Source organism: Urocitellus parryii, chromosome 8, assembly GCF_045843805.1.
Source record: "Urocitellus parryii isolate mUroPar1 chromosome 8, mUroPar1.hap1, whole genome shotgun sequence".
Taxonomy (NCBI): Eukaryota; Metazoa; Chordata; class Mammalia; order Rodentia; family Sciuridae; genus Urocitellus; species Urocitellus parryii.
Genome location: NC_135538.1, coordinates 134,953,581 through 134,968,641, shown reverse-complemented (window position 1 = coordinate 134,968,641; position 15,061 = coordinate 134,953,581). Strand labels below are relative to the sequence as shown.

The 15,061-nt window shown below is 36.6% G+C and overlaps 2 protein-coding genes across 8 annotated transcripts in view; one reads left to right on the top strand and one right to left on the bottom strand.

Annotated features, from left to right (window-relative positions):
* Positions 1-572: 572 nt before the first annotated feature.
* Fam217a (family with sequence similarity 217 member A) lies at positions 573-7,000 on the top strand. The gene is made up of 6 exons (XM_026407107.1): positions 573-635; positions 2,275-2,359; positions 2,482-2,495; positions 3,106-3,180; positions 3,272-3,339; positions 5,785-7,000. The coding sequence occupies exons 1-6, from the start codon at positions 573-575 to the stop codon at positions 6,998-7,000; spliced, it is 1,521 nt and encodes a 506-aa protein (XP_026262892.1).
* A 6,173-nt stretch (positions 7,001-13,173) lies between these two features.
* Prp4k (pre-mRNA processing factor kinase PRP4K) overlaps positions 13,174-15,061 on the bottom strand; it is a 38,742-nt gene continuing 36,854 nt past the window's right edge. For 5 of the 7 annotated variants that reach the window (XM_077801623.1, XM_077801629.1, XM_077801628.1 and 2 more), the window contains one exon: positions 13,174-15,061. The gene's annotated coding sequence lies outside the window, so the exon portion shown is untranslated. The other 2 variants (XM_077801627.1, XM_077801624.1) reach the window with 1 other exon arrangement.

The following is a 15,061-nucleotide window of genomic DNA, read 5'->3' as shown; positions in this document are numbered from 1 at the left end:
TTTGGTGCTGAGGATCGAACCCAGGGCCTTGCACTTGCTAGGAGAGCGCGCTACCACTGACCCACAATGCCAGCCCCAAATGGAGCACTTTTTGTTTTGAATGATTCAAAACAGACATCATGGCCCTATTTGTTAATTTCCAGATAACTCACCCCCCACCTTTTTTTCCAATTTGTATTTCATTTTTCTTATCTGATATCTCCTTTCTCACCTCTGTCTTAATTTTGTAATCATCTGTCAATTAAATTTCTAGTTTGCTTTTGTTTGTGCCCTTTCTTGTCCTGGTTTGCCCCGCATTTTTTTTTTTTTTTTAATCCTGGTTGATTTCATATGGTTACTCCAACCTCACAGTCCACTCTGCTTTCTAAACATTTTCTTTTATTTCTTTTTTTTTTTGTGTGTGTGTGTGTGTGTGTGGTGGGGGAGGGATCAAACCCAGGGCCTCATGTATACCAGTTAAGTGCCCTAAGCTCCCACTTTCTTTTTATATGAATGTTGAATCTTACCCATAAATGTGCCTGTCCCACAACCTGTATAGGATTTTAAGGAAACAGAGGAGCAGCTACAACAAAATGGGCAGAAGAAATGGTGAGAACTGTGGCACCACAGTCCATCTGTCAAGCATTTCTCAGGAGGTATGGCAGATGCTACTGAACTTGAGCCTTTGGGCAGGAGCTCTCATTGCTAAAACAATTCCCACTGACTTTTACTACAGAGATAACCTTACTGCTTTCAGTTTGTGAGCTGTTTGTACTGTTTTTCCCTCTGCACGTTTGAGATATCAAACGTTAGCTTCTCTCCAAATCTCAGAAGATTTCGTTAAAGATGCTATTTATCAGTTATCAGTCAGGCAATTCTCACCATTTTGCTTTCTCACGTGTACTTCATGGAAAATATCAGCAAGGCAATAACCAAGTCTGAGGCCTTAAGAAACTTGCAAACTAACTGATTTCATGTTTAGCTGACCAGCCTTCCTTACCCATGTCACATTTGATTGTTAATTTGTTTGTATAAACAGCAGTTTTTATCAACTTCTTTTTACCATATGAATGTAAGGATGTTTCTCACATGTACATTTGAGACACTAACTAGTGTCCTGGGATTATATAGCTGAAAGAAATTTGTGAATCCATTGGGGAAGTTTTTAAAACGCAAACATCTGACTTCACCCTCATTCTACTGAATTAGAATCTGTATTTTTTATCAACTTTTTTCTTTTTAGTGCTGAGGATGGAACACAGGGCCTCACGCATGCTAGGCAAGCATTGTACCACTAAACTACAATCCCAGCCCTCAACTATCATTTTTAAAAAGTTCCCCAGGTGGTTCTCATATAGCAACTAGACCTCACATATGTTATATCAGAAACAGAAGTTTATTAATTTTATTTTCAAAAGTTTCCAAATAAAAATAATCGGCACCCTCCTTTCCCATATCCCACTTTCCTTCCTATCAGGAGATACCCTGCTGTGAATAAATTAAATCCCTGTGTGTATTGAAGCTTATTTCTCCCTGTTCCTCCTTAGTGTGGAGCTGATACCTAATAATACCTAACATTTCATTCATTTAGAGATTCATTTATAAAATTTTTTTTTGTCTGAGATAGAAAACAACTAGGTTCACTCCTCAAGTTACTTTCGTAACTTATCACTTCCCCTTTCTAGAATAGAGTATTAAAATCATTCCCTGCCCACACACACAGGTCTCCCCTATAGCACTCTGCACAACATCTGGAATAGAAATACTTAGTAGATATTAGTACCTTTCCCTTTTCAATCATTTTTTGTTTTCTTTTTGAGTATTTCCTGAGTGTTTCTCAACATCTGAAATCTAGATTGAGAGTTATAGACTTGTTAGCATTGGATATAATGCAAGGATTGGTGGAAAGGTTTTGTAGGCTTTCCGATCTGGTGCTCAGACACAGAAAACCTGATGAACATGCCATTGTGTACCACTAGTGGAACATGACTTTTTATTATATTTTAAAATCAATTTTGAGAACCTGTGTGTCATTTTAATAAAATGAGAAGGGAATCATAAATTATGGTAAGAGTGCTTCCATTTCCTGGATGTCAGGTGTTATCAAGCTGGTAAAGGTTTGATTAAAGGAATTGTCTTCATCAAAGATACTGAATGCATCCATCCTGGAGGCAGAGGGGTCATAGGACTTTGGGCCTTGTGTCATACTTTAACCAAAGAACGTGTAAAATTGTGTACTTGGGCTTTTAAAAATCTTCTTAATTTTAAGTATATCCTAACCAAATATTATTTTAGAATGTATCTTCCTGGAGTTTGGATTCCGAAGTACCTGTTCTTGAAAATAAAAACCTCCCACCTGGAAGGGATAGTGCAGCAGGTGGTAAGAAATCCTAGATGTGTATATTAATACTGGAATAATTACTTATGTTAAAGGGGGTTTGTTTGAAAGCAACCTGTTTTATGTAACTATTAATTGTCATTTTTTCATACACATTCTTTCAGGCAAAATTAATAAGGTAAGGATGTTTGGTTTTAAATAATTCACAAACATATTGTTTGAAAATGATAAGCATACTTGAAATTTTTTTCTTCTTCAAAATTAAACTTTAAATTTTATTTCTGCACAGTTCTTTAACCAAGGCAACGTGTTTCTGTTTTACAGGGCTGCAAATTGTTCATTTAATTAATATTTTTTTATTTTAACTATTTTTAATAAAACAATACTAGACATGGAAATTGACATGTAGTAAATATAGTGTTTTTTAGTCATTGCCAAAAGGGAAGTAGTCTCAGCCCTTACAATGTATCAAAGTGGTTGAAATGGTAAATATCCTGTTTTGAAATGGCATAAAATTAATCTTTCACTTACAATTTTTGATCAAAATATTAAATGCTTCACTGTAAAATAATGTTAATGATACTGAAGGTTCATTAGTTAACAATGTTTAGTTGGTATTGATAATAGATTTCTGATGAAATCAGTAAAAACAAAATGATTTTTGTATGCATAAAGGGAATACATTGGACCTTATGATAGATCCTGTGGTTAGAACAAGAACTATACCTTCTTAGAACATGAACAGGAAACACAGGCATGTTGTGTTTAAGTCTTCTGCTGCTTCATAGAACCATTTGGAAATTCCAGTAGAGCAACTGATGCTAGAACTTAATATGTCAGAGCATGCTCACAGGAGAACACAGGTGGTATTTTATTCATCATATCATACTCTTAAATTATCATTCAAAAATTCATGTATTTTCTAAGACACTGTCATGATCTTTCTATTATCAGAATAGTAAACAAGAGCTGTTTCAGTTATGGAGTTACCCTCTTAATGAAGGAAGTACCATGGAGAACAGGTAAGAAGATATTTTTGTAATACTCTAAATTACTGAAATAACTTTAAATACAGATGAATTAGCTGCTTGAAATACAAGAGCCAAAAACAACCAAAGAAAATTGTGTGGAAATTACAGAAATCCACCCTGAAATAGGAAGTGGTAGTGGACACCACAAACTAGCCAGCAGGCAGGTAAGAGGTGAGTTCACTGTGCCCTTGCTATGAAGGCTTAGATGACACTAGGGTTCTCTTCAAGTTGTAGTAATTTTCATCTCTTACTATGGAGGATTAGATGGATAGAGTTGGACTTGTCGTTGAAAGGAAAAGGAAATATAATAGGGAAGTACTATTCCAGGAACTCTTTGAATTCTCTATACATATTAACTCATTTAATCTGAGCCCAGTGTTACAAGGTAGGTGCTGTTAGCATTATCCCTGTTTTACAGATGAGGACACTGAGGCATGGTGACCAGTTCTGTAACTTGTCAAAGTGACACAATTAATGGATGGTGGAGCTGAGATTTGAAGGTAGCATAGTCATATCATATTTCCCTGGGTTTGCATTCTCATGTTTTGTGCTTAGATTTTACTATAGGTTAGAACCAGCTAGACTGCCCCTTAAAAACATAGGTGTTTGGAAATTACCTCTTCTTGAACACTGCTCGGTGACACTTTTACACATAGTGAAGGGCATCCCAAGTCCCATTCATCTCATCCAGCTGTAACAACAGAGTGCGTCACTTGACAGTAGCTCTCTTCTGGTCAGAGGATTTCAACTCCATGAGGCCCAGAGGAAAGCTGCTCTTATGTAAAATTCAAGGGAGAACCAAGAAGTGCCAGGAGAATTGTGTGCGCTAACAAGGGAATGTTGGTGCTGCTGGATAGGCTAACTTTGTGAGAAAGCACTCAGCTAGGGACAAGGATGTCAAGGTAAGAGGTCAAACACAGTGAACTGACTTTTTTATCACAGTAACAGAGGAGCAAACATTAAAGGAGGCAGAAGAAGGCAGTGGTTGGGATCACAGCCATGATCTCTACCTCCTGGGTTCAAGTCCCAGCCCCACCAGTTACTAGATATGTGACCTTAGCCACAGTGTATCTCAGTGTGCTTATCTATAAAAGGAGGAAAGGGAGAGAGCCCATCTCATGGGGATGTTGTGAGGACTAAACTGAAGCATGTGTTTGATAGGGATTTGCTCTTCATGCTGGTTAGGCCTAAGGATGATACAGAGATGGAAGTTGGGTGTCAATGAAATAGTTCATTACAATTTTTCTCCTCAGTGTACCATCAACAAGTAAGGAGGATGAAAATTACTTGCATTTAGTGTTTAACATTTCACAAAGTACAGTGATATAACATGTTCTCCTCAGAACTCCCCTGAGGTGGATATTGACCTTTGCATTTTGCTTATTCACTGCTGCTGGTATGGGGTCACACTTAGGCCTTCCTCCTCCAGCCTGTCTGCTCTTTTTACCATACAGCAGGGGCTCCTGTCTTTGAGCAACTGCAGATTTAAAGGGATTTTCCTGTAGTTTTTCAAAGGCAAGGCAGCATTCCTAGTGCTTAGCTATAGTGCTTAGCTAAATGAATAAACCTTTATCACCTTCTGTAGTAATTAAAGTATTTTTCAAAATCCTAGATTACCTTATCTTTACTGTAAACTGGCCACTTATAGAAACAAGACCAATGTTAAGACCACATGTCAACTTAAATGCATCTGATCTTTCAATCCCAGTATTTCTAGCTATCTTAAAAAAAAAATCTAGTAACTCAGTATTTTATGACCTAGTGTTTTTGCAGTTTTCAGTATTATTGTTGTAGTTTTACAGTATTATGTTAATATAATGCCTAGAAGAATCAATCCTAAAGTAAAAAGGCACCATTAGAAGAAAATTACTAGGGACTATATCTGGAATAATTTTGGTTTGATAGATATTTCTTACTTTTTTGTTAGAATAATTTTTTAAAACTACAGTGATTAACAGAAGTCTTTGTTAAGTAACCTAAGTACATTCGTTAAGTTTCCTTTTATCTGATTCTAAGTCATTTCACTATAATTTCAGTTTGAGTTGGATATCCTAATTTTCAGACATCATAATTTCATGTGCAATATAGGTAAATGAATATAATTAGCCACTTTTAACCTTGTGGCTTCCTAGCCACAGTTAGCTGTTTTTAGGTCTCATTTCAGGTATCTTGCTACCGGCTGGATAAGCTAACTTTGTGAGAAAGCACTTGTGCAAAGGGATATCTAATTAATATTTTAATCTGTATAATTTATATAATTAAAGCATATTTTGAAATTAATATATTTTTGTTGCAGATAGCTAGATACACATATACATATGTGCCATTGGGAACTAAATGTTAATCAATCTTTGACAAAGGTTATTTATTTGTATCATTTAATAGCATTTTAATTATAGTCAACAAATCACTCATTAATTAAATTATTTTTTAAAGGGAATTCAAAAAATCTACAATGGAAACTGGCTTTAATGTAGTCAATAATCCCATAAGGCTCTTTACCCTAAACCACTCATTAACAAGTACTCCAGCTGATCAGCAAGCTGGTTCTAAACTGGGACTGCCGATGCCAATAGGTCTCTACTGGCCCTATGCTGACGGAGACTTTTTAAAGGACAGAAGTGAGTTTCAAATTGATTCATGTTCACCTATAGAAACCAGCAATGGAGAAACTTTATCTGCTCCAAACTGCAACCTTAAACATGGAAACAGCAGTGTGGAAGAAATTTTAACTGATGAAAGTGACTTATCAGAAAACGAGAACACTAATGATACTTTACTCAGCTATTTTAAAAAGATGGACTTGAAGTTAAAGCCAGAAACAATAGAAAATGTTGAGGAATCTTTTACTGAGGAACCAAGTGAAGTATTTCTATATCCTGATTTTCTTCCCCCTCCTTTCAATACTCTGGATTTGCACAAATTTGCCTTTTCAAGATGTGAAAATTGGAAAGCAACATTGGACTCTCCAGAAAGCTCCATTGAACAGCTGATAACTCGTTTACTAGAACTGGAACGATTACAACATATGACTATACAAAAGGAGCGGTCTAGGCTACCAAGTGCTTTCTGTTCTCCAGCAGTTTCTGAGCGACCCTCTTCCTCCAAAAGTACATTGAAAGCGAGGCAGCCCAAACTTCCTGACGCTTTGAGTCTTCTGACATCTTGTGTAGATAAAAGCCGAGAAAAGAGAAAAAACAGTTCTGGTTGTGGTAAGCTTGAACAAAATGCTTCAAAGTGGAATTGGAGTGGTGATGGAAAATATAAATGGAATTCTAGATCACCATCTCTAAAAAGTTCACCAACCACAAAACAATGTATTGCAACTTATGATGATTTTAAGAATCCCAAAAGTTTCACTTCAAATTCATGCCAAGAACTCTCACCCAAGCCTTCCACTACCCAAACTACTCAATCACTGGTTAAAATAGGCTCAACAAGATGCCTGCCACCAAGGTCTCCAATACCAGTTTCACCTATACCCCTGTCTTTTCCTGAAAATCACAGGGAAGAAATTAAATCACAATGGACCAAAAGGAAACCTTACCAAAAAAGTATACTAATGAATAGACCATTCTATATTCAGAAACTAAACTGTTTTTCACCTTCGTTTATGGATAAGGGTAAATGCTCACCCATTGACCAAAAATAACTCTTTTCTTTCATACATCCCAATGTGAGCAAATGTATTCCAAGAAGTTCAGCTAACATATGGTTTGTCATTCTGAGATGCAGGCATAAAAACAAAAACAAAACAAAAACAAATTAACAAGAAAACCCACACAAATTGATTGCCTGGCGAGATATGGAGTGCAGCCTGTGCGTCACAGCTGAGCCATCTGTATACAGATCCAAGGGCTTACACATTGCTGCATCTGACAATTCTTCATGTTATGTTTCAAAGAAACGTTTTACTTAGTAAACCTAAGTATTCTCTTCAGCAGCTTGTTCTTTTGTTGTGATTGTTTTCCAGTATAACTCTATCATCAATAAATGGTATAATTGATAGATTGCTGTTGTAGTTATTCTTGGATCGTGCTGTGTTATAATCATGTAAGACTTGTAGTTACTTCTCAGTGACATTCTTCAGAGATCTTCCCACTCTGTATCAACCTTTTTCTTCTCCCTCTTAACCTCCACAAATCATCTGTCATTCTGATCTTTGGACACTGATTGGCCCTTAAAAGTTAAAGAAGTTGCTGTTCTCTTAATTGAATATCTGAGATCCTCCAGATTTTCCCCAGTCCTTAGAAACTTGCCATTTGTCCAGGCCCTTCTTTGTCATATACGTGAAAGTAATTATCAATTCTCTTTTGAACCCAACTACAGGTTTAGGAATACAATAACCCTTTTCCACTTTAACCTGATAGTTGAAGAAAAAATCTAATAAGGTCGTAGTCCGAAGTCAGAATCTCATTACTGGATTTTTTTTTTTTTCTTCAAGGATCTACATTGTTGTCTTTCCGTGAAGCTTAATTCATTAACAAGTGAAAAACTTTGACAAACTTTATTGCTAGGAATCAGGGAAACAAACAAAACAATAGAATTCTGGCTTCTACCTCTGGCTGACTGAAACAAAATTTTGGGGAGGGGGATCCATAGACACTATGAACAAGCATCCTGAGCGATTTTTAGTGCAGGTGATTCTTGGATCACACTTTGGAAAACATGAAGAAAAGCCTTAACATGCATAAATCAAAGATCTGGGTATCCTGGGCTATAGTGTGCTTCTGTTTCAGCGGATGATTGATGAATTCAAGTGAGTTTTTCTTTTCTTTCTTTTTTTTTTTGGTACTGGGGATTGGTCCCAGGAATGCTTTACCACTAAGGCATATCCCCAGCCCTTTTTGTTTTTTGAGATAGGGTCTCACTAAATTGCTTTGGGCCTCACTAAATTACTGAGGAACTTGTGATCCTCTGCTTCAGCCTCTGAGCTGCTAGGATTACAATCATGAGCCACTTGCCTGGCTAGTTTTTCTTCCACATTAAAAAATAACAAATGAATATAATTTAAAACATTACCCAAATGTACCAAATGAAATAAAAGGCCTCTTCCTTCCCACCAATTCAAGGCACAAACCCAGATATTATTAAGTTTCTGTGTATCATCCTCCCAAATGAGACAGAATATTTGAATTAGGAATGGGGAGATGCATTAATGAGTAATTCAAATAAATGTTAACGAGAGCAAATGTAGTTTGCTTTCTCTGTTACTTTTAGTTTTTTTAAAAAAAGGTTCAAATAGTTTTCTAAGAGGCAGGAATCACAGGGAGCATGCTTAGCTTTTAGTTAACATCAAATAATTTTCCACAATAGAAAATAATTGGTCAGTTCCCCTAAAAGTAATGGAATTTTACCTGTATTCCATCCAATAATTCTCATTATCAAAACCGGTATAATATTCTTTTCACAGAACTATAATGCAAAAGTGGACTTTTATTTTCATTCACTTCAATTCTCAGTGACCTTCTTTGGTTCCTGTCAATTATCTTTACTCTCAGTTCCCTCAATTTGAGAACTGAACCTTACAACAAGTGCTTTGTGTTCATTCTCATCACTTAACTGGATTTTATTCCTTCATCTTTAGGGTCATAATGATGTGAAGTTTTACAAGACTTTAGAAAGAAAAAAATATATATATATTTCATATTATATATAATTGCATAAATATAATATACATGTGATTAAACCCAGGGGTCCTTAACCACTGAGCCACATCCCCATCCCTTTTTTATTTATTTTTTTTTGAGACAGTGTCTCATTAAGTTGCTTAGGGCCTCACTAAGTTGCTGAGGCTTTTAACTCATGATCTTCCTGCCTCAGCCTCCCGAGTTGCTGGGATTATAGGCATGTGCCACCATCATTGGGATTGTTATTCATGAATGGTTAAAAGCACTGATTGATCTATAACCTGAAATAGAAACCAGCCTCTGTCACTTAACAGCTCTAGTCTACATAAGCAGTTTCTTTAACCTCTCTGTGCTTCATTATCTGATTTGTAAAATGAATGAAATGCCTTTTATTTCATATAATCACGAGGATTAAATGAATAGGATTAAAAGTGTTTGGCATACAGCAATTGTCAGAAGCCATTCATGAACCAAATCGGCATGGAAGCCTTTGAGTAAGAAAGTCTGGTGTCTGGGAACTCCCAGCGGCACTCCTGCTGGTGAGACTGCACCAATACATGTGACATTCTACCTAGTTCTGCCAGGTTCCACAGAGCACTGGAGATGGGGTTACCTGCTGGAGCCACAAAGCAATACAGCCTCTCAGAGATGGGTGTGGCTTGCTAAGATGACAATCAACCTGTTGAGGACAAGACACCATGAAGCAAGAGTCCTCCTGCTGAAACTTTATCCTTGCCTTTGATGTACCCCCTCAAATAAACGACTGGAGCCATTTTCTAGTTGTCCAGCTCCAGCTCCTGTGTGGACTGGATCTATCAGGCGCTCTATCCCTTAAAACCTATTTTTCTGACTCTGCCCCATATTCAGACTTTTATTTCCTCAGGTGGCTTACCCTCTTTTGAGAAGGAAAAATTACCCTGGTGAGATGCTGGCTGCCTGGTGATAGCAAATATTCAAAAAATGTAACAGGGAAATAAGAATGACTCAGGAAGGCAGACCTAGTGCAAGAATAAACTGACTTAGCATTGACTTTACTGTCAGCAGAGGAATGAGAGTGAGTTCTTAACAAATTAATGTTCTCCTTCTTGCAAGGAATGTTCCAGGCAAGCTCAGGAACATGGTATGTGGGAACAGACACAAACCCTTTCAGTGAGGCCAAGGTTTGCAGTGGCATGGGAGATGGAAGTAGATGGCAGGGAAGAGCATGTGGAAGTAGAGGTCACAAAGGTTAAGGCTGTCAGGGAAACACAGAACTGATTCCTGTATTGGAGGGCTGCTTTGGCCCCTTACAGTGTGGGGGAAAAAACTGATTCTGAGCTTTGACGTCCTCTATGAAGGATGATTTTCTTTTATGGACATGAATTTACCTGCTAGATCATCAGATGAAAATATGTGGCAAAAAGTGAAGCAAGGGTTTCTAAGAGTGATTTCTTTCTTTTTAGTACTTAGATTGAATTTGGGGGCACAACCACTGAGCTACATCCCCAGTCCTTTTTTTTTTTTTTTAATTGAACCCAGGGCCTTGTGCATTCGAGGCAAGCACTGTACCAACTGAGCCATATCCCCAACCCCTCCAGTGCTTTTTGAGATAGGGTCTTGCTAAGTTGACCACATTGGCCTCTAATTTGTTATCCTCCTGAGTAGCTGGCATTACAAGCAAGTGCCACTGCATCTGGCAAAGGGTGAATTTTTTTATTGTAAACAACCAGGCTATTTTATTTAGGATGCTATTAGACCTAAATAAAGGAGATACTGAAATACCTATCAGATGGTTTTCCAACACTGCTTTATTAAATATAAATATCAAATCTGGACAAGAAGTATTGCCATTTTCCATCACGGGACAAAGGTATCAATAATTTTAAGGTCAACATCACTTATTAAAAATACAGGTGCTGCTCCTACCCCCACCCTCCCTAAGGCTTGAGTCCCTTGAATAAGACCAGAAGTGGCAAGTTTGTAGAAACCATACATGCAGTCATCTCAAGTTTATCCCATTGATTAACAAAGGGAAATTCTTGTATCAAACAGGTAATACATGTCAATAAGTGAAAAGAAACTAGCAACTATGAAACATTTGGCTATTTTTTCAGATGTGTTCAAAGCCAACTTCTACCATCATTAATTTTGCTTAACTGGGGATTGAATTTAGGGGTAATCTATCACTGAGCTACATCCCTTTGTAACGCAGGGTTCTTAACTTGTTCAAACTGACCTCCAACTTGTGAACCTCCTGCCTCAGCCTCCCAAGTGGCTGGGATTATCAGGGTGTGCCACTGCACCTGCTCTACCACTGTTTTTTGGTACTAGGTATGGAACCCAGGGGCACTTAACCACTGAGTCACACCCCAATCCTTTTTGTTTTGAGACAGGATCTACTTAAGCTGCTTAGGGCCAAGGTTGCTAAAGTTGGCTTTGAACTTGTAATGTTCCTCCTGCCTCAGCCTCCAGTCGCTAGGATTACAGGCATGAGCGACCACTCCACCCAGCTATCTCTGCCAATATTATTACTTTTCATGGTGAACTTTAATATTAAGTTATACATGACAGTAGAATACATTTATGCACTTTGATATATCATACTTAAATTGGATATAATTTCTCATTTTTCTGATCGTGCATGTTGCAGAATCACATTGGTCATGCATTAGCCATTATTTTGGATGGAAGTATTTGGCAAAGTTTATTGTCGAAAGTAATCCTGTTCAAGGGCAGAATAGAATAGACAATATGATTGATGTATGTACATTCCATGTATGTATTATATATCAAAATGCATTCAACTGTCATGTATGACTAAAAAAATTAAATAAAAATAAAAAAAGAAAGTATTCTTGTTCAAGAAAATTTAACTTGCTCAGAAATCCGGTTTTTTGCTCTCCATTATTCACTTTTTTCCTCAGCTCATTGGATCTTAGCAAGGTTGACTTGGCTTTTTTAATGAGCCACAGATGGACATATGAAAGATCTGGTTTCCACCTTCCACTCTGCATAATTCTCTCAAATGCACCAGAAACAATGACCTCATGACCACTTGTGGTATACAATTATGTAGCTCTATCCTGACACCCCAAGCAAATTAGAATGTGGTCCTTTAAGACACTAACATTCATCCCATTTCTTATAAAGGATGCAACCAGAATCAGTCTTTACCTGCCACTTGGAGATGATTAACTCCAGCTGGGGTGGATGTATTCTACAAAGCCAGACACTTCTACCCTTGCCCGAATAACCTAATCGTACTTTGCATGCACTAGGGATTTACACAACCTCTTTGGTCGTTCTTATTATGTTTGGTAAAGGGGATTGAACCCAGGAGCACTTAACCACTGAGCAATATCCTTAGCATTTTTTTTTTTTTTAAGACAGAGTCTAATATGCTTAGGGCCTCATTAAATAGCTGAGGCTGATTTTGAACTTCCCACCTTCCTGCCTCAGTCTGAGTTACTGAGATTAACAAGCATGCTCCACTGTGCCTGGCCTTATTTTATTCTTAAAAGCTGAAAACATTTCCTTAAAGGAAGAAAGGAATGAATAGGCTAGGGCTAAGAGCCTGATATGTCAGTGTTCTAAACGGGCAGTGAACCGATTTACTTGTTACTTGAAAAAAAGGAAGTTAGTTCATTACTTTGTATTGCTGTTTGTGAGGAAAATCTTACCACATTGGTTGTTTTCAAGGTACAGGTTCCAGAATCTGAGGATATATGCCACATTTATCCCCATACCTTTTCCAGTCATTGAGATGCACATCAAAATCTTCAGATTTTTCTAGGATTTCTATATAGCTTCAGCCCACCAGTCCCTAATTATATTTGAGCACAGAATATATATATATTTTTTTGGTCTGGGGTTGAACCCACAGTCGATTCACCAATGAGCCACATCCCCAGCCATTTCTGTTTTTTTCACTTTGAAATAGAGTCTCACTAAGTGACTTAGGGCCTGCTAAGCTGCTGAGGCTACCTTTGAACTTGTGATTCTCCTACCTCAGCTAACTAAGTCACTGGGATTGCAGGTGTGCAACACCACACCTAGCCAGAATACTTTTCAAATCATATCTATCCTTAATGAAATGGCAGCTAAGAAACCTCAGGTAAGAATGTTTGTAACTTTAAACTAAATGTAAAATGCCAAACCTAAGCCAAGGGGGGGAAAAAAATCAGCAGACAATATGCTACCAAGAGGCATTATTTTATTAAGTTTTCCAATAAGTCAATTGGGGACATATGCTGCTAAAATGCAAGTTACAAATCAAATAATACCATGAACAATTAGGATACACATTGAGTATTTTCAGAGATCAGCTTCCATATCTTGATTGCTAAATGGAAAGGTTCTTCAGAACTGTCCCTTACCCTATATATAGAAGGAGAAGAAAAATTAAGGATGCTACAATGGTATCTCAAAATAACTGGAAAATATCTTAAAGTCAAATTAGTGTACATCATTTGACATGTAAAAAATAAAAACAAAAATCACAAATGAATTTGCTGGGGGACATTTTTATAAAGGATATAAAATATATGTTGAATTTCATTTTGGAACTAGCATACTGTTAAAAAAACATAGTTATGGAGCCCACTGTTAATGATGTCATTTTAACTGAAGAAGGTGTATTACATATTTGATTATGTGACTTATTTTGTATCTCCAACACTTAAGAGGACACTCCCTAATTGCTTAACCTAAATTTTAATGAATGTGATTCCTGTTTAATTTCAGAGATTTTATCTCTACCTATATAGCTGGGAGTTCTGCTTATGAATGATGATAAAGTATGGGTAAAGCAGAAAAGAGGAATGCAAGTCTGGAACAAAACTGAGAACATTTCAATACCTCTATCACATACTATAAAACATTACATATTTTGTATTGTAAAAAAATGTCCTTAGTGTTTATTTTTGTTAGGAAAATGTGGTAGTTATAATGTCAAGATAAATATTACTTATGTTAAAAATACAACAAAATAGTCCAGCAAATAGAGTGAGATAGCCATTGGGAAATGAAGAAATAGTTTTCAATACAGATTTACAGATAAACACAAATATCAGGAGGATCTTATTTATGACAAGATGTTCCCCTTGCTCAAAATCCACTTATTTCTGATGATCTTTGAGAATAACCTACCCAGAGACAATGTACCTAAACTTCATATGCTTTCCAGTTCTCCTCCAGCCCTAGAAAGAACTACGACATCTTTGGAACTATGTTTAAGACTTTCACGAACTCTCAGGTACTTGATATTATTTTTGCCATAAAGTATAAGAAAGCTGAAACTTCATAACAGATACTTCTATTTGAAAATTATAAAGCTATTCTGAAACACGAATGCAGGTTTGTTAAATAAGATCATTAACTAAACGACTTCAATGTTACAGAGGTCTTAAAAAAAGTTCCAAATTTCTGCCTCAGCAAAATTACAAATTCAAATAAAACCATGTATATGTATGTAAGATGTTTTTTACAGGGTTTTTTTCAAGTAGATAAAAATAGGAATGCTAAATTTTGGAACATGAAAAACTAGTTATCACCTTTTTCATTTCCCTTAAGAAAAACTGACAATGGCTCTGAGTAATCTATTTTAAGACCATGACTGGAGCACTTGTTAAAACAAGGTTATTAAAGGTTAAGTAAGAGAATAGATTAACTAAAGGAGTTAAATACATTCTTAAAATTCCTGCTTCTACTCTTCTGTACCTGCTTAAAGCTGAAGATTACTTTTAGATGTATGCTGCTGTTTTTCTAATAATCCTTAGCATATAATTTTTACAACCATGTGTTATGTGGGATCTTAAGCACCCAAGAGCCTTTTATATCACTAAACTTAAGTACTATTTTTATTTTAGAGGAGGGGTATAGGGGAGAAGAGGCAGGAAGTATGAGAAAACAAGCACTTTACAAGATGAACACCACAATAGCACTACTATTCTAAATACCAAACACCAATGAAACCCAAATCATAATGCTGAAAACTAAAAAAATTAGACAAAAACTAAATGGAGCCTTTTTTTTTTTTAATCTTTTATAGGACAGAAACCTTAGCTCATGTCTTCTGGTTGTCATCATCTTCCACTGAGCTGCAC